The sequence below is a fragment of the Ochlerotatus camptorhynchus genome, unplaced genomic scaffold, assembly GCF_037179485.1.
Source record: "Ochlerotatus camptorhynchus isolate MF236.1 unplaced genomic scaffold, CSIRO-AGI_Acam_v1.1 ptg000037l, whole genome shotgun sequence".
NCBI classification, from domain to species: domain Eukaryota; kingdom Metazoa; phylum Arthropoda; class Insecta; order Diptera; family Culicidae; genus Ochlerotatus; species Ochlerotatus camptorhynchus.
Window position 1 is genome coordinate 411,674 of NW_027040528.1, and position 19,483 is coordinate 431,156.

The 19,483-nt window shown below is 38.0% G+C and overlaps 1 protein-coding gene and 1 long non-coding RNA gene across 2 annotated transcripts in view; one reads left to right on the forward strand and one right to left on the reverse strand.

Annotated features, from left to right (window-relative positions):
• The window catches only part of Herp (Homocysteine-induced endoplasmic reticulum protein), a 28,099-nt gene extending 9,262 nt beyond the window's left edge, over positions 1–18,837 (reverse strand). The window contains exon 1 of the mRNA XM_065233777.1: positions 18,022–18,837. Coding sequence (XP_065089849.1) covers positions 18,022–18,147 — 126 coding nt within the window. The 5' untranslated portion in view covers positions 18,148–18,837. The remainder of the gene's footprint in view (positions 1–18,021) is intronic.
• Positions 2,231–4,824, forward strand: LOC135711045 (uncharacterized). The gene is made up of 3 exons (XR_010518453.1): positions 2,231–3,296; positions 3,690–3,839; positions 4,578–4,824. It is a non-coding gene; the product is annotated as an uncharacterized LOC135711045 (long non-coding RNA).
• Positions 18,838–19,483: the final 646 nt, after the last annotated feature.

Here is a 19,483-nt window from a genome sequence, read left to right on the forward strand (position 1 = left end):
TAACGTAACATTTGAAGGGTCTATCATATTGTGTAAACAACACTTGTATGGCTCTTTCCGCGTTAAGCGAAGTAGGAGGAATTCTGCAAAACTCAACTAATTCTCGTTTTATCACAAGGCTTACTCTTTCGACTGAAGTGTAATGAAGAATATCCGTCAAACACTTCCGAAAACATTTTTTGATACAATACCAATACCAATATACCATCGGGGGTTCCACAAGGGAGTCACCTAGGACCTCTCATTTTCGTTCTGTTTATTAATGACGTGTGTCATATGCTAAGTTCCTGTAAGTTGCTATATGCGGATGATCTTAAGCTGTACCGTGTGATCAAATCGATCGTGGATTGTTGCGCACTACAAGGTGATATAGAGCGATTGTCATCCTGGTGTCAGATGAATGGAATGCAAGCCAATGCTGCCAAATGCAAAGTGATTACCCTTACCCGCTCTCACTCACCGATCATTTTTGATTACTCTATGAATCAATCGCCGCTGGAAAGGGTTAATGCCATTAAGGATCTTGGGCTTATCTTGGACAGCAAACTACGGTTTAACGAGCACATATCCATGACAGTTGCAAAGGCCAACTCCATGCTAGGATTTTTGCGCCGCAATACTGCACAATTCGACGGCGTGTACGCCCTGAAAGCGCTGTACTGCTCTATGGTCCGCAGTGTTCTTAAATATGGAGTACAAATTTGGGCTCCATATCATGCTGTTCATGTACTGCGCATTCAGAGAATCCAGAAACAGTTTATAAAGTTTGCATTACGACGTCTGCCATGGACAAATCCAGATAGTTTACCTCCGTACGAGCATAGATGTGCGCTTATTGGACTGCAAATACTAACAAATCGCCGAGTCTTTCTCCAGAGGATGTTCATATTTGACATGATTAGTAATCATATTGACTGCAGTTGTTTGCTCGGGAACAATTTCCAACACTCCAGCTCGCCGTCTCCGCAACTATTACTTTCTGTGGACTCCCGGACATCGTACTGCTTACGGTTATAACAATCCTCTCGATAGATGTTGCAGACTGTTTAATGATGTATGTGATGTTTTTGATTTTAATATAAGTAGACCAGTTTTTAAGAATAGGATTAAGTCACTTTAAACAGTCTGTATGGCTAAAATTTCAAAGATGGTGGTTAAATAAATAAAAACAGTGTCAGAATCTAGAGAAATTTCTTGAAGTTTCCTGGATAGCAAACTTGAATCAATCAACTCGTCAGAAAAACACTATCAGAATGAACCAGGAGAAGCTCATAAGTTTTGACAGGCGCAACGGCGCAACCATCGGTAATTGAGAGATTTAAAACTGACAAGAGAGTGAGAGCGAGCTTTTGCGCTCTCTTTCTCCATTACTCTTTTTGCCTGCAATCAGATATCCAAGTGCACAGCGAGAAATGCACACTTCAGGCACCCATACATCACAAATGTTCTTCTAATTTAAACTCACACATTCAAACCGGTCTACAAGTATGATACACGTCCATAGCGTACCAGACTGCTGTTTCCGTGTTGGTGGTATGTTTCAAGAGGTGATAGAAGGTCTGCTTGGCTTACATCAGGCATTTGACCATTCACAAACTTGCCACCCAAAAAAGCTCGCTTTTAGGTGCACTATTTAACGAGTTTTGTCATGGTAATGATATTGACATGCTTAGAAATCAATGCATTAGGGATTAGGCAGAACATCCAAACTGAACTGAATCCTTTTTGAAGCAAATCAAGGTCGAAGATTTAATTGAGCCACATTATAAAATAGTGTATTCATGGTCACATGTGGTCTGGAGTAAAGAAGTACAGCTATAATGTGACCATAAAATCTATTAAAATCTAAACGCATTTTTTTTAAATTATTTACACCTGTGTCGTGCACAGGTTACACATGTGGACGCGACGCCACTGCTACCTTGCCATCCATTTTTTTTTACATTATGTTGCCCCTAACTTCGAGATAGCCGCGAGTAATCGACCCCCGCTTTACTAACGTTCGTTTTAAGTAATTTTGTAACCTAAACAATGAATATCGGCTCCGCAAAGCTACGGCAAATGAGCCTGGAAAAATAAACGCATTATATATATATATATATATATATATATATATAAAAAAATCATAACAATCAATCATGACAACTGAAAAGAAGTTGTAGGTAATTAAATGTTCTTTGAGAAAAAAATACACTGAAAAAAAAACATAGTACATTCATAGTACAAAAAAACCTAAAACGTTGATTTTTTCAAAACATCCCCCTTTGATTTTTCTATACTTTTTTATGAAGAAAACTGAATTAATGCCATGAAATTGCCAATGCCATTAACTTGCTTCAAAAAATTTCTATATTTTTTAATTTTTTTTTCACAATTTAATGTAATTTTAACCTATCAGACCATTTTCAAATGTTAGTCGAGATTTCCAGCAATAAAATGTTTTTTCCATGATTTTATATTAAATAACAAACAATTCATCCTCAGATATGGTGGCTGTCAGACCCCTTTCTATCTAGGCGCAACGGAGAAAAAACAAGTTTATAAGTAAATATTCTCCGATATACCCAACAAATCAACAAACCCGTTAATGTGCCTTTTTTCAGGCCTCTATTAGCTGTATACCTGGGTAGAATTGTGTATGTCATTCTTCAACATTCTTAAAAAAAATATCGATGGGATGTATTTTGAGAAAATCAAAGTTTTATGTTTTTTACTATGTTTTTTTTTCTTTCAGTATCTTTTTTCAAAGAACATTTAATTACCTACCACTTTTTCTCAGTTATCATTTTGATCAGATCAATCATTTTCATTTTATGATTTTTCGAAAAAAAAATACAATCCATTCTATGAATAGGCCTCTTTAAAAAGTTACTCTGGAGAACAAAATTATATTTTAATTAAACATGCAACCATTGGTAGCAGGGAACATATTGTATGTTTCATTCAAATCGGAAACACTCACGTCCAACCAGTTTACGTTTTGGGCTGGAAATGCTCTATAAACATAACGGGGAGAGTGGGAATGCCAACTCCCCGTTGATAACATTTCATGGATAAAGGGCGGCCTCTTCTGTCCATTCATTGAGGCATATTTCTGTTTGGGGGCTCATCTTTTTGACCAATTGTGCGATCATGTTGCTGTTACTGTCCCGCGACTTTGCCTATCGATCCACCCAATCCCTTTTTCGCGCTTCATACAGCGACATGTTGAGGACAATCAGAGGCTATTGAGCTTGATGAAGACAAACAGAGCCCACTGCCATCGAATTTAGTATCCGTGATACAATGGGTGCAAGGTTGCAAATACTCATTTCAGCTAAAATAATGTTTTTCGGAATAATAAAACCAAAAGATGGTATGATGGCATGTTTAACTTGTAACTTACAAGAAGAGGTTACAAAGTATGCGTTTGAAACATAAAACCTGTAAATTTTGCTTTCTATGAGTCACAATCAGCGATTTTCTGATCGCTGAGTGAGTGAGTGAGTGAGTGAGTGAGTTTGTGAAAAATCGCTGATTGTGACTCTCATGAAGTGAAATAAACAGGTTTAATATGTCAAACACATTCTTTGCAACCTCTTCTTGTATCCTACCAATTCAAAATTTGATCATGGCATCTAATTATTTCATAATTTAGAAAAACATTGTTTTAGCTGAAATGAGTATTTGCAACCTTGAATGGGTGGTAGACCATCAAGAACATTTCCAGCTCAAAACGTAAATAAAAAAATACCAGTTTTGTCCGGACCCTTTCCGATATGAATGAAACATTGCATCTGTGTTGGTTGCTACCTAAGATTACATTTTGCATTAAAATATGACTACTTAAAGACTGAGTGGTGCGAAGTGAAATTTTCTTCATGTTGGTAGTGTTGAAATAAACGTTTCATCACCGTCGGTTGGTAGAGAGAAGTGTCAAACGGCTTTTTGTGCAGAGCCGATTCGTGACTTTGTGATTGTTTGTTGACATTGTTCATAGCTGGAGTTTTTACGGAGTGGAATAAAATTCAGAATGAAGTGTTTTTCTCAGATGCAAATTTAATGTGGCCGACGATATCTATGTAAGTGCTGTCGAAATTCCCTGGGACCTCCAATGGCAACGATTTGACTTCCCTCCAAATCGTGTGAAACTCGAACATGAAAACTCTATAGAACCCCCGTAGAACCTCGCTGGCAGCAACTAAAATATCCACTGAAACCTCTTCTGTCGCGGGAAAAATCTGTTGAAATTTCCTGGAACTTTTGTACTATCATCACAAATCTCCTTAGAACGTTCTCCGAAGTCACAGTCGTTCCTGAGCGAAAAAAATCGGAGGGGTTTTTTTCAGTGCAGGAGTCTACTTTGGTCCAAAATACACAATAATACTGTTATTTTTAATTGTTTGAGTCGTTTTGAATCACGTTTTTAAAAAGATCAAAAACATTACTGAAAAATATTTATTTTTTATTTTGGACGATAACAATACTTCTATCTATTTCAACGAACCACAATGATAAAAAAGTGGTTCGATTTGACAGCTCGAAAGTGGTTCGATTTTGAGGTCCGTCTTCGCACCACTCAGCTTAAAGAGAGAGAGGGAAAGATTAGTAATTTCCATTTCGTCGAGTATTAGTCAAGACACTAAAGAAGTCTGCACATTGTAGACGGAATACGCGTATCTGTCAAGGATAAGCAAATAAGGTAGTGGAATTAAATGGAAATTACTTATCTTTCTCTCTCTCTTTATATTATCGTTTCAGTAGAAAACCGGAAAATCCCACACGCGCCAATTGAATTTACTCTCGTTCTGTACGTTAAACATAACGTCGGACATAGTGCGCTGTATTCACACAATGATGCGCTATTCAGCGCACTATGTCCGACGTTATGTTTAACGTACAGAACGAGGGTAAAATCGAATGTCGCGTGTGGGATTTTTCGATGTCCAACTTGAACGACAGTACAGGTATTCCACTAAGACTCCCACCTACATCAGGATATGACTACTTTCCAAGACTATATTTTTAAAAAGGCGTGTTAAGAGAAATTGAATTTTATTTCATGGTCATCGATCTCTCTCATTTAAAATTCTTAACCGATGATCGAGGTTTCCGACTTTCGACACAAATTTTCATCGTGCGCAAAATAATGTACTTTCCTTCTCGTGTGTACAACAAACCAGTAGACCACCATCTCACCAAAAAAAAAAAAATGAACAGAGAAGAAAAGTTCGAACATGCAGTCAAAGCAAAAAACAAATCAAAACATCTGCCCGCATCGTGGTTTTCCACACATCCTGGGCACGTCTTGCTCAACGATTGGTCGTCTTGCTTCTTTCTTAATTTCTTCACTGTTTGCTGACTGCACAAGACGGTACCAGCGTGTCCGGTTGGTGTTTTTACATTTCGGCTGATCGTATTACACTCTATCAGCAAAATAATATAGACCAGTGGTCCTCAACATTTTCCTGGCAGATCGTTCGATGAAATTTTACCAGAATTCTCGAATCAAGTCGTTAGGATCGTAAAATGTCTCTAGTGGTTCGCATATAATTCGCGGTTGGCAACCACTGTAGTAAACAATATTATTCCACCGGCTATATCTTATACATACAAAACTACATACACATAAGCTGAGGGCGTAGAGTTCGAATCGCATATGTGTTTGACGAACCGGAATGTTTATTATTGTTGTTTGGCTGTTTTTTGCCTATACTTCAATGCGAACACGTACCTGCTAAGGTTTGCAAATAAAACTCGTACGAACACCAACCGACAGTTGTTAATGTTATGTTTAGATTAAAGAAAAGCGGTACCCAACCGAACAATTACGTCAACGTCGTCGGAAGAAGTGGTACTGGTGCTATTTGTAGCTATCATATCTCTTATCAGCACTACTTCAGTGCTTTGTGGTGCGGTGTGGGCAATGACTCTTGATTGTGTTTGTGTTTGTATTTACATTTTGATTGAACTAACAGAAAAAAAATACTGTTCGGTCGAAGTAGGCTAATTAAATTTCGGTGTGCAATATTAACAACGAAGCATAAGATCGAAAATCACGTGGTATGCTTCCGGAGTAAAACTTATCATTTCTACACAACGATCAAGGTTGTCTGTTTTGCTTACCCGAAGCGAAACTTGTACCCTAGCACCTATTATTTTCAGCGCAATTAGATACACAAAGTAACGAAACCCTTGCTCAAGGTCACGTGTAGTTTCACTGGGCCGGTCTGGCTTGATGTGTATCTAGAGCGAAGAAGCACGTTTATAGTCGGTATGACCACCTATGCGAGGAGTTTGAACTTGGTTGGTAGTGTGCTACGAATAAAACGAGTGCTCAGTGCTGTGTAGCGCAATGGAAAAATCCAATCGACTAGAATCTATAGTTAATACCGTTATCGTGTAAATACGTTTAACACACATTAGTTTATAAATTAAGATAATCAGACTGATTGGGATTGTAATACGTGGAACCGGTTAGTGCGGATGTTACGGTTTTCGCTACTAAGAAGCATTTTAGAAACCGATTGACACACTTGATTCCTTGGGACACTTGACCCAAAATCCGCAATGGATTGTTTTGCATTTGCGCCAGTTTGATAAGCTTTTTATTCTAATATTTTCAGAATTCTAGATTTCATGTGAAGCGTGAGATAGTTTTGAGTAGATTTAAAAAAAAAACCTGAATTGGATTCAAAGTAAATTTTAATGACATTTTTTAGGAATTTCTGAGGAGCAGAACTCCTATGAACTTCAGAGGAAAATTCCAACGGCATTCTGATGATAATTTCATGAAGTTTGTGGGAGAAAACGAATCCGGAGCATAAGTTCTTGGGCATTTTTGGAGAATACCTAGGGGGTGTGGGGGATGCTCAAGGGTGTCCACGATGAAATTGCCACACTATGAAATTGTTCTAACTTTTTAACCGTTGGGTAGAATTTAATCAAAATTTGGGTGGATTTAGTTCATAGTGCATTATTTACATCCTGCAAGTTTTAAAGTCCTGTGATCAAAACTCGCGGAAATGGAGTCGAAAGAACAGCTCGTGCGTGATAAAATCTTGCGCATTCATCACGAGAACAAGGATCTCTCGCATCGTTCCATCGCTAAAACGTTGAGAATCGCGAATTCCACGGTGTCGCGAGTGATTAAGCGGTTCGAGGAACGGTTGACCACCGATCGGAAGCCAAAGAAGTGAAGGAAAAAGTATTCCGTACAACACCAAAAATCACAACCGCGTAGTTGGGGCCTTCAACCGAAATCCGAACGCCTCCGTTAGGGATGTGGCTAAGAAGCTGCACCTAAGCCGAAGTTTTGTCCAGAAGACCAAAACTAAGGCTGGGCTTCGAACGTTCAAGGTACAAAAGGCCCCTAATCGCGACGAGAAGCAGAACAAGTCCGCCAAAACCCGTGCCAGGAAGTTGTACCTCAACATGCTGACGAAAGTTGAATGCTGCATCATGGACGACGAAACATATGTGAAGGCCGACTTCAAACAGATCCCCGGCAACCTGTTTTTCACGGCCAAGGATAAGTTCAGCGTTCCGGAGCATGTCCGCACTCAGAAGATGTCCAAATTTGCGAAGAAATTCCTGGTTTGGCAAGCCATCTGCACGTGCGGGAAGCGGAGTGCACCTTTCGTGACCCAGGACACGATGAACGGACAGGTGTACATAAAAGAGTGCCTCCAGAAGCGGCTGCTTCCTCTCCTGAAGGCCCACAACGTCCCAACAATCTTCTGGCCGGATTTGGCCTCATGCCACTACTCCAAGGACGTGCTGAAGTGGTATGCAGACAATAAGGTCAATTTCGTGCCGAAAATGTTCAAGCCTCCCAACACTCCGGAGCTCCGCCCCATCGAGAAGTACTGGGCGATTATGAAGCAGCACCTTCTTAAACGACCTAAGGTAGTGAAGACAGTCGAGGAACTGAAGAAAGTATGGGTTTACATGCAAAAAACGGTTGATTCACAGGTTGTGCAGAATCTTATGGCCGGGGTTAAGGCCAAGGTGCGGGCATTTGCGTATGGACTGTAAATAAAATACGAGTAAAATGGTAAAATGAAGTTTAATAGTTATTTCTCAATCCCTGAAAATTTGATGGCAATCGGATGAAAACTCGAATTTTGCGAATCAATTTTGTGTGTGGCAATTTCATCGTGGACACCCTTTAAAAGGAGGATTACAATTAATTCTGAGAATAACCCCAGGACATCTTAAAAAAAAAATCGGAAAATAATTCCAGTACATTTTCCATCACAACTTATGAGGAGATAAGTAAGAAATTTATCAGGAGAGATGGAAATGAATTCTTACAGGGTGGCAAGTGAATTTCCATTTTGAAATTCCTGTTTTTTTTCCTGGTTTTCCTAGTCAATGATTTAAAAATTTCCTGGTTTTAAAAACCATGTATTTAAAAAACAATTCATAATAAAAAAACATAGTGAATCCTTGTACCCTCATTCTTCGCGCAATGCGGAATTTCACAAACCAAAATAGGTATTAAGGTTCTTGTGAATGCCCGTGAAATCCTTATCTGATTGTTTGCTGTAAAGAAGCTAGTAGGGAGCTGCGCTACTTCGTCGTATCATGGCGCCTATTTCCGTTCTATGACTATAATAGCAAAGCGTTTTCACTTATGCTTTTGCAAAAAATTCTTTGCTTACAAGATTAATTACGATTGACACTGAAACATTTGCGATAACCCGTAAAATGAGCAATTTTAATGGTGTATGACGAAGAAAAGCTGAGATACGACGGACTAGCGCGAAGCCCTATCTAATGTCTGAAATTTAGAGATCTAAAAGTCCCTAAATCTTGAGATTTCTGTTTTTGAAACTGTGATTTTTTTAACTTTATTATTGATATTTTTAGCCCGTTTATCTCAAGGTGAAATTGTGAAGTGTGATATGAGGACTTTTTAAACAAACCTTTGCTTCTAACAATTTTACGGATTTCCAGTTTTATTATTTAAATTTTCCGAAAATTGTCAACGATCTTATTTAGCGGAATTTTGATTACAACATGATTTCAAAATCATATGATTAAAAGATTTCATAAACAACGCTGGTTCAATAACTCTTATTATTAAAAAGACTGACTGCTGAAGTTCATAGAAACTCCCTAATGTTCGTAGAACTTCCCTGAAGCGTTCATTGAAGTTTGTATAGCCTGAATTTCATGGGACTTCCCCGAAGTTCGAAGGACTTTTTTTAAGATCTTAGGACTTCCCTGAAGTATGAAGAACTTAATTGAATATATGAGGACCTAAATTTAGAAGAGCTTCCCTGAAGTTCATAAGGCTTTAAATATCGAAGGGTTTTCCAAAAGTTTGTAGGTCTTTCCTTAATTTCTTGGAAATTACCTGAAGTTTGGAGAGCTCCCATGAATTTCGTAGAACTACCTGTAGTTCAATCGACTTCTCGGAAGTTCTAGGAACTTTTCTGAGCTTGGAGAACTATGTTAAGTTCAGAGGACTTCCCAAGAGTATTGAAGATTTCTCTGAAGCTCGGAAAAAATCTATAAATATCATAGGATTATCCATAAGTTTTAAGCAATGCCTAAATGTCGTAGAAGTTACATTAAATCTGAAGAAAATTCTGTAAAATTCACAGTTATTCCCCAAAGATTAAAGGACTTCCCTGAAGTTCGTAAGACATCCCTGAAATTTGTAGAACTTCTCTGAAGAGAGATTTCCTGACCGTCGTAGGTCATTACAGTAGTTCACAGGATTTTCCTGAAACTTGTAAGACTTTCCCAAATTTTGTAGAACTTGCATGAAGTTCGAAGGGCTTATCTGAAGTTTTTAGAAATAGAACTTTTTTATTGAACATATTGAACAGGTACTTCAAAGCCAAGAGAGAGGCGCCAGCTAGCTCTGAAGCCGATCGCGTAAACGTCAATGCGAACCAGTCATGATCTGTCACTGCGAACCGAAATTTTGATTCAATAAAGTGGGGGAAGTATTGTTAATCGGAAAAAAATCTGCGTATTGTTTTTTTTCAAGATAGTTTTTTTGAAATGGCAGTTAATGACGGTGCAGAATACAAATGTTTTTGGACGTTCGGCGTTTCTGTTACTTATTGTGAAGCAGGGAGAGGGTGTTATTAGTAGTTTTCACGCAAAGGATTTATTTTCCATTGAAATAGAGACAACTTGTAGGGATTGAAGTGAACAATCGTTACGTAATTAAAAATTGATTATCGTCTATCCACTAGAAGTATGAAAATCGGAGCAAGCAACAATCATTTTGATGCCGAAAAAGCTAGAAGTCGTACCTAATGCACAATGTTACTCAAGCATTCGTACGCTGCTACTCCGAGGTCCTAAAAAATAACCATTTTTTTGCACAATAAATTGACTATTTGGCGACTACTGTGAAGGAGTGGGTGGTCTATTTCAGATTTCTGACTAAAATAATTGTTAATTTGTGAAATAAAGACATATTTATTGTGTTATCTCTTGATTCTTATTTGAAGTTTTTGTTTCAATTTAGCATACTTCGACTATCATATTTTCGCTTACGCGATTTTTTCGTACGATTTGCCTTTGCTTTGGATCTCAAAAACCTTTTGATAATTTTGGTTTTTAAATTGTGGCAACCAGGAATTTCCAAAGGTAATGATTTTAAAGACTTTTCAAGAGAAGAAAATTGATGCTTGGTTAACTGGAGGTGATTTTCAAAATGCTGGTTGATGCTATCTTCCATACAAATAAAAAAATAAAATATGGATCGTGTAACAAAAACGAATGGCTTCTGACGAGCTCTGCCCAGTAGAAATGAATATTTTCCATATTTTTTATCATATGGAACAGGCAAAACACATTGGTTGACGCAAGTTTCACAAACATTACTGTTCCTGCTAATACTACCCATGATATATCCAGCAACATGATACATAGCATTAGCTTCAGAATTGTTTTTAGAACTTAAATACCGCTCAGCTACGGTAGATGTATCAGTATTTGAAAGATCCACAATACTAATATTGTCAAATTCCAAAAAATCATCATTAATATCACTATCATTTCGTTTTGGAGCATTTAGGTAATCTATGAATCCAGAAAGGTATTCTTGATCATCGGTGGCGTATGATGAATTCTTTATTGGTTGCATATATTGAGATATAGTGATAGTTCTCAAATGATTTTTGAATTGAAATGGAATAGGGCGACGTTGCTTAAGTCTAACTACCCCGAAAAGACTTTCAACACAATCTTGTGTGAAAACAGATGTACATATTTCACCATATCCTTCCTCAAGAAGTGTTTCTTGCAATCTCACAATAGCCGTTGTTGTTGTTGCTAACAAAATCTTGTAAATCATATTTAAGTACCTGTCATAGCTTTTGATTTGCTTTTTCGTTTTGCAACAATCAGAAAATTTAATCTTGGTTGCTTTTTCTTTGTCGACGCATTCTCCGTGGCGATAATGATTTCTTGATACGCCTTTTCAATGTCATAAAATTGAAAATCCGGCGGGATTGCTTTGAAATCAGCGTAGGGTAGAGCGCTACTTCGTCGTAATCGCGCATTTCCGTTCTATCGATCAGAAAAGATCAATCATATCAATGATTTCACCGTGCACAAATCAATAATAGGTTTGTTCCGATGCGTTAGTTCATTAGCTACAACATAAATCCTATTAGAGCGCATTGTATGAGTATTTGCGCTCATTGTTCTCAAAACAAAAGAAGCGCTCCTAGCGAATCCCATTTTTCTACGTTTATCCGTAGGACGAAGAAAATCTAATGGCGTTTCAATGCGTTAGGACGGAATTGAAACTCGTAGAACGAATTTAGAAACAAGAAGCAGTGTTAGATTTTAGACAATATCTCAACAATTTGTGACTCTTTATCAAATCCAACGGTACGTATGGAAAGGTGAATAAATTTGCAAGTCATCTTTGACAAAAATATTTAATTTTTTGTTTAAACTCGTTCAGAAAAGAGAGGTTAAGCGCGGGTTGTGCTTAGTAGGACGGAAATTAGATCAAAAACCCTATTTGTGATCCAGAAGCGACGGGCAGGAATAGAGTGGTAAGAATGTCGATAGGATCGCTGGGTACCCGTCGTCTTCGTCGTTTGTCTCGTCATCGTCATTGATCAAATAAGCACACAATGTAGGGATTGCAGTTTTGCTCAATCTGGTGCTTTTGCCAGCCTTAGCATAACAGATCGCATCAAAATGCATCTGCAAAACATTAAATCATTTCTAATTTTTCACGTTTCATGATTATTTCCATATGTATTCTTTACGTACGTTGCATACTCTCATTGCATCTGTGACAATAAAATCAGCTCCTACATTACAAAACTCAACCCACCGTGCTTGAAGCAATGGATCGTTTGGAAACCGGTGAAACAACACATCCGGGTGGGTTATCTTGTTCCGGCCGCAACGCTTCACTTGACAACGCATTTTACCTGCTGTGTATCACTTTTAACCTCCTCCTAATCACCAGAATTCACAAAATCAAACCCGTTTAATACGAACCCGATAGCTCTAAGCAATATGCAATAAGATACTTGCTCACAACATACAGTTCACGACAAGTTTGAACACTCCGACGGCAAAACTATATCAACAAACCGAGTGACAAACGCGCATCCTCGCTTGAATGATTCTTTCCATCAACAATTTTTTCAACAAAAAGGAAGAAGAAGAAGACAACCAAAACAAATCATCTGTCATTTGAGCTGGCTCCTCTCTCTTGGCTTCAAAGTAGTTACGCGTCGGTACTGCTTAAGTCTGCTATCAATTAAGCACAAATCATACAAGCATGATCGAGAAAAAAATTAAATAAATACATCAATGTTTAGTTGTGTGAAAGATTTAGCTTGAACATAATGGTTAGTTTTTACCTGATTATAAAAAGAAACTTTGACATATATAAAATTTAAAACCTATTTAAAATATACAAACAAAATTATTTTCCTGGTGGACTTGAAATTCCTGGTGTTTTCCCGGTTTTCCTTGGTGAAAATAAATTCCCGACTTTTTCCCGGTTTTCCTGGTTTTCCTGGTTCACTTGCCACCCTGTTCTTAGGAGACTTTCAATGTGAGTAGAATTCCAAGGGAAGGGTGAGAGTCACAAGGAATTCTGAAATAAATTCAATGAAGATTCTTAAAACAAAAATCGAATTACTGAGATAATTTCAAGATAATCTCTAGGAAAATTCAAAGAAAATTGAATTCGGAGGACGGATCCAACGAAATTTTGAGGAATACTTCATTGGAATGGAATGGTGGAATTGCGAGAAGTATTATTTTATCTAGTTCGTTTATTTGAAAGGCTCAATCGCGTTAGCTTTACGGGGCCGATGATTCATTGTTCTTTGTTTGTAACAAAATTCACTAAATTCTATGTCTAGTAGGAGTTGGGTCGAATACTCGCGGCTTACCCGAGGTTACAGGGGTACATTGTCGAAGGATAGGAAAAGGGGAGGAGCTTGGGGGTAGGGTTTCGTTGTCTCATCAGAGCGATGTCGCCAGTATTAACAGTAGTGTGGTTCTAGATTCGTCTGGAGTTGCGAGAAGTATTCTAAGTATATTCTGGTGAGAATTTAAAATGAGTGTGGGGGAGAACTTCAAGTGAATTTTCATGATAAATCTTCATTGAATATGGAATGGACTATTCTGAGCTCTTAAGAACTACTTGAAAGTTACCAACATTTTCTGAAGTTAACTTTTTCCCGTACATGCGGTTACTCTGGAGCACCAAGGCTTTTTTTTTGATATTGTGTGTTATAACTTTCTGAAATTACAACCTACTTTTGCAGTGGCGTTTCCTTAACCTCAATCTACCTGTGCACCAACTCTCAAAACATAAATAATTATCAAAATATTGCTGGCAATGGATAGGTATCGGGTAAACTAGAAGATTAAGTGCATTTTTCAACCAAAACGCATTAAATCTGGAACAACTTTCAAATATTATTGAACCGAAAATTGTAGGCTTTTGTCCGTACCATCAACACTTTTAACAAAAAATATTGTTTATTTTAATGACCATACGTTTCACTTCAACAACATATCAACTTGAATTCAGTATGTATTTACATTGAATGATAAGCTGTCAAATGCGGTCATTATGTTTGTTATATCCCACCATTAAGTTATAACTTCAATATTTAACGATGAATTCAATGCAATTATCTCTATACGATGCGACCTTCTCGGTAAGTATTAAGTTTTCATTTAGTTAGAGTATTTCTTCGAGTATTCTAGAAACTGAAACCACCATAACACAAATCAATTGCCTAATTGCATTAACTTCCAAAAGGGAAAACCAAATACTTGGCGATATTGAACAGATTTTAAGGTATTTAATATTACCGTTAACTGCATAATATGTAGTTGAGCTTAATTCTAATCCTTCTCTTAAAACAGTTAACATGACGACGATTGGTGCTCAAGTTCCTCTAGAAGGGAAACTCACCCAGGCTTCTTATTTAGCAGCAACACATAGAAAACGGATTCACCATCATGCGAATGTCCACAATCATCATCAGTATTTTCAATCGTTTTACTTACTTATGAAAATTGCTGAGTATAAATTCGTAATATTTTTTTTTTAATATTAAAAACAATGGCAGTTTCTATTTACAAAAAAGTGAAATTGATTCCTAGCAAACTCAATATTGTTGAAATGGTTACACGATTTTTGTTGATTCAAAAATAATGAATTATGAACCGGCAAATAATACAGTTTTTTTTAGTTGAAATGATACAGACTTTTGTTGCAATTAAAATTAGTTTTTCTACGTGTAAAAAGTGGGGTTACGTGACGCCGCTGTTCTTTTGTAAAACTATTGCAACATAGTCTGTACTAGGCCAATATCCACACTCCAGAGATACTAGTTTTTAAAATGTATTATGCCAAAACACTCCGGGATTAACGGCGCCGGTGGTGTAGTGGTAAGCGTGATTACCTCTCACCACAGCAGGCCTGGGTTCAATCCCAGTCGGCACCGCCGGGATGTTCTGAGGCATAACATCTCTGATCACGCCTTCCTTCGGATGGGAAGTAAAGCCGTTGGTCCCGGTTCATGAGTTGATGGGTCGATAGGTAGGGTCCAGGTGTGGGAGCTGCCTTCCTGGCACGTCGGTAGCATTGGTGCTCAGCACGGAAAACAAGATCGACGGAAAAAACAAACCAAAGGAAAAAAAAACACTCCGGGCGGGAAATGGATAAGTTCTTTTGAAGTTTTAGAAAGTAGCTGGATGCTCACAATACATCTTATCAAATTTTTAAACTTCTTAAAATTTTCTCAATTTTCCTAACGAACCTTCTCAAAAATTTTAACTGAAGTTCTCGAAATTTCTTTTAAATTTAGCTAATTTCTCTAATGTTACCGGAACTGCTCTGAGTTTCTTTGTTCTTTCATGAAATTCTCGAAACTTCTCTGAAAATCTCAAAATTTCTTAAAATTTTTGAAGCTTACTAAACTTCTTTGAAATGCTTCCGTATTTAGCTAATGTTCATGTAAGTTCTGGAAGTTAACGGATTTTCCCTAGACTTCTATGAGTTCTCGGAGTTTTTCTGAAGATTTCTGCTCTTCTGTGAAATTTCGAAGTTTTCTTTAAGCTGCCGCAATTTTCTCGGCATCTAAACGAAATAATGAATATAGTTCTATGATTTTCACTAAAGTTCTCAACAAATTTCTGAAGTTCATGGAACTGCCCTTAAATTATCGACATTAATTCATAACTTTTTCAATAGTCCGGGCTTTCCTGATGTTATTAAAACTGCCCAAAAGATTTCTGAATTTCCTTCCTGTTCTCTACACTGCCCTGAATTTCACAGTATTTTTTATAGGAACCCGCAATATTACTGAAAATAACTGAATTGCCTTGAAGTTTCTATTTTAGTGTATGTATTGGTACCCTTGCACCATAACCAATACCTAAAGTTCAAATCACTAAAGCAGACTAATACATACATGATTTGCAGCTTGATAAGCTGTTTGTGAACATGGAATTTAAATTTGTTGTAGGTATGTAATATTGTTAAATCAGTTCCGCGATATCAACCACCACTTTTGACAAATGCGTGATCACTTGAAAGTTAAAATCCTTCCATGGGAGTCTACATCCTGAGATTCCGGTTCCAGAGATAAGACCGGAATATGCCTCGTATGTGTAGCTGTTGTTGGGGAAAAGTTAGGGCAATAATTTACTTCGGCTTAATCGCTTATTTTCGTCCTATCAGAAAACATCAAATAGGTATATCTAAGGTTTCGGCGTTAACGATTCAATTATACGTTTGGTAAGATACATTACTTTAAAAGCTATAACAAAGCCTATTAGAGCTCAATGTATGAATATTTACACCCTGAGTGATTCGGAGTGATTTTTTAATGTTGGCTGCGTTAAAATATTCGATTCATTGCTGTCAAGCTGAATTTTATGTTAAGCTCAATCGTGACTCTTCCATTGTTTGTTTACGTCCGTAAATTCATGACAGAAGGGAGAAGGTCTTTTTTTTTTTGTTGATAAAAATATAGAAATAATTTTGATGCATTAGACAAATAATGTGGCTTAAAGCCATGGCAGTCGGTATCGATATCGCTATCATAACGCTCCTTCTGTTACTATTTTAGCTAAGCACTCCATTCATGCACCGGTGATTTATGTCGGTGTCTGTTTTGAGTTTAGCGACTTCAACAACATATCCAACCACGAATGGTTACTAAATCCAGAACAACATGTGAAAAGGGCATACAAGCTTTTTGTAAACAAACCTTCTTATGCCCTTTTCTCGCCACCCATATGACACCAACGCAAACCTTTAACATCACCGCGTAGGGGACACTTTCCCCTTCCCGATGATATTGCTGGTTTGAGTGGGCGACCCTCGGTTGGTGAGAAAAGGGCCTACAAAGGTTTGTTTACAAAAAGCTTGTATGCCCTTTTCACATGTTGTTCTGGAAATGTCCTAATTCGGATGATATGTGAAGTTCTTTCGGAATTTCCTTAAAGGTTTCGGAAGAAACCTAAACTGCCGTTTCACGCATATCAGTTCAATGTTTCAAAAGTTGCTTCTGAGAAAATCGCGAATAATGTTTCGAGTCATTTCTGCTCATTGGAAGAAATATACGGTAAAATAAGTTAGCGCATTTTTCACATGTTTTAGTGAAAACTACAGAAATTACCTTCAATGAAATCAGTTAAGCCTATTTTTATACGAACAATATTTAATGGGACTGTTATGCCTAGAAATTTGCACTGAAGTAGGAAATTCTACGCATGTTAGTCCCACTAGGAAGTGTTACTATCAGTGTTGCTTTGATGGCCACGTTGCGTTTGACGTCTGTACTCTTGTGATTACATGAATGTGCTTGCGTTCTTCGCAGTTTTGGAAGAACTTGGATAGTTTGTATAGCTTTCCATCATTAAATTATATCAACAACATAAGTGAAAAACGCCCAAAAGTAACATGGGACAGATATGCGTAGAACGGCAGTAAAGCTCTCAGAGACTATTATTACTGAATTTCTCTGAACTACCCTAGAAAAATCCTCAAAAGTTTCCCAGAAACTATCCAAAACTTTCTTCGGATTATCCCAAGAACTCCCGAGAAATATTCCAGATGTTCCCATTATTGTCACTTTCGAACAGTTTTTTGATAGTAGGATTTATTAGGATAATAATGCAGCATAATAAAACAAAAATTAAACCACATGCTACTTGAAAATTACTAAATTCACGAACCGCAGATGCGAGGATGTATCGTTTTACTTGTTTTTTTCCCATACGTGGCAGCAATTGGAGAGAAACCGTCATTAGTGGTCCTATAATATATGTGTATTATATCATTCTACATGCTAATTGCTTCGACCGACTGTTTCAATCATATCGCCATAGCATATACACGCCGAAGATCAAGTTTCTGGGGCTTTCATCAAACGCATCGAAAAACAGATTGATTATAAATAGGAACACGAACAAAAGGCGAACAATTCGACACCTAGCTGACGATGGGAGGAGGTGGGTACTGTTATTGTTTTCGACGGTATTTTCTAGCGTGGGACTACTTACGGGTTTCCCCGGGTACACCTCCGTCAGGTGTCCCTTGAGTCGCCGAATCGTCCAGGATGGTTCGCATTTGATCGTCTGATCGTCGAACTGCTGGTTCGACGCTTTGACTATCAGCGTAATATCCATGATGCAACCACTGTCCGCTGTTGCCACTGGAGCTGAACACTACTGACAGACCAGACCAGACCAGTCGGGTCAGTGTGTGTGGTTGGGACGGACGGTTGGCTGGTTGTACCTGTTCCGCTGCTATCTACGAACTGTGATGATGAGTCACAATCAAATTTTAATCTTCTGACAAAACACTAGGCACTGGGTCGTGATGTAGTTTTACAAGCAGGGTGTGTAAAAACAAACTTGATCTAAATTTAGGCCCCTTCTTTTTGCCTGGGATGGTCCACTCTCAAAGCAATAAACCGTATACTCTTTGTTACTGTGTTGCACACCCCAGCAGTGGACACCGAAAGGGACGGATGGCACCACGTCCACGATTGGAGAAATTCAACAGCGATGGAAAAGACCTTTCACTAATCCGTCGTAAATTTTCCTTGCACTGAATTTTCCCGTTTTTCTGCTCGCTTGGCAACTTTTTGCCGTCGATTTTCACGATAAATCCAATCCTCGGTGATTGAACTGCACAGTCCGCGCTCAAGAACGCGAATTTTGCACCTGTAAACTGGACGTTCGGTTCGAAGATTATTATTTTTCTCAACGCGACTCCGTACACTTCCTTATTTTGCGATTGAATGGGGACTTGGGGAGATTTTTTCAAGATACGCTGCAGCCTGCCAGCTACTGCCGATGCACAAACATCAGTGAGTTCGTATTTGTGTGGTGTGGGGCGCTCTGATTGGCTGAAGTAATTCGCGGAGGTCAGCCATCGCTGATGCTACGAAAATGGAACTGAATTTATTACGGATTTTGACCTTGAGTTTTTTGGCAGCTTGTAAGGAATGACAAAATTTAATCATACGGATTGGAAATAAAACGTAAACTTTTTTCTATGGCCTTGTAGCTGGAAACACCTTTCTTATGCCTGCTGTCACGAGTGTACAGTAGTTGATTTGTACGTAGGTTGCCTTGTCACTGTGTTATGGAGAGATAGCGGTGTGTAGACTTTTTTGCGATGTCCATGAATGAAAAAGTACCGCTATCATGCAGTCAGCACACGTGGTGCTGAGCAGGGACTTTTAACGGTATTTTTAGTAATTTTATTTAGACGACGAATGAATTATGAATGCGCGTCAATGCATGAATGAATGATAATAGGTTAGGCGTGTAAAACGCCCCCTTTGCATTTCTACGAATACATGATTAATATAACTGCAAAATTGATGGGCAATCAAAGTATTTAATGGGACCATTCGACTATGCAACTTTGACAGTTGTCAAGTGCCCCAAATCAATAATAAAAATAAAAGTTCAAAATAGCATCCTTCCGATGTTATTTTTTACGTAATTTAGG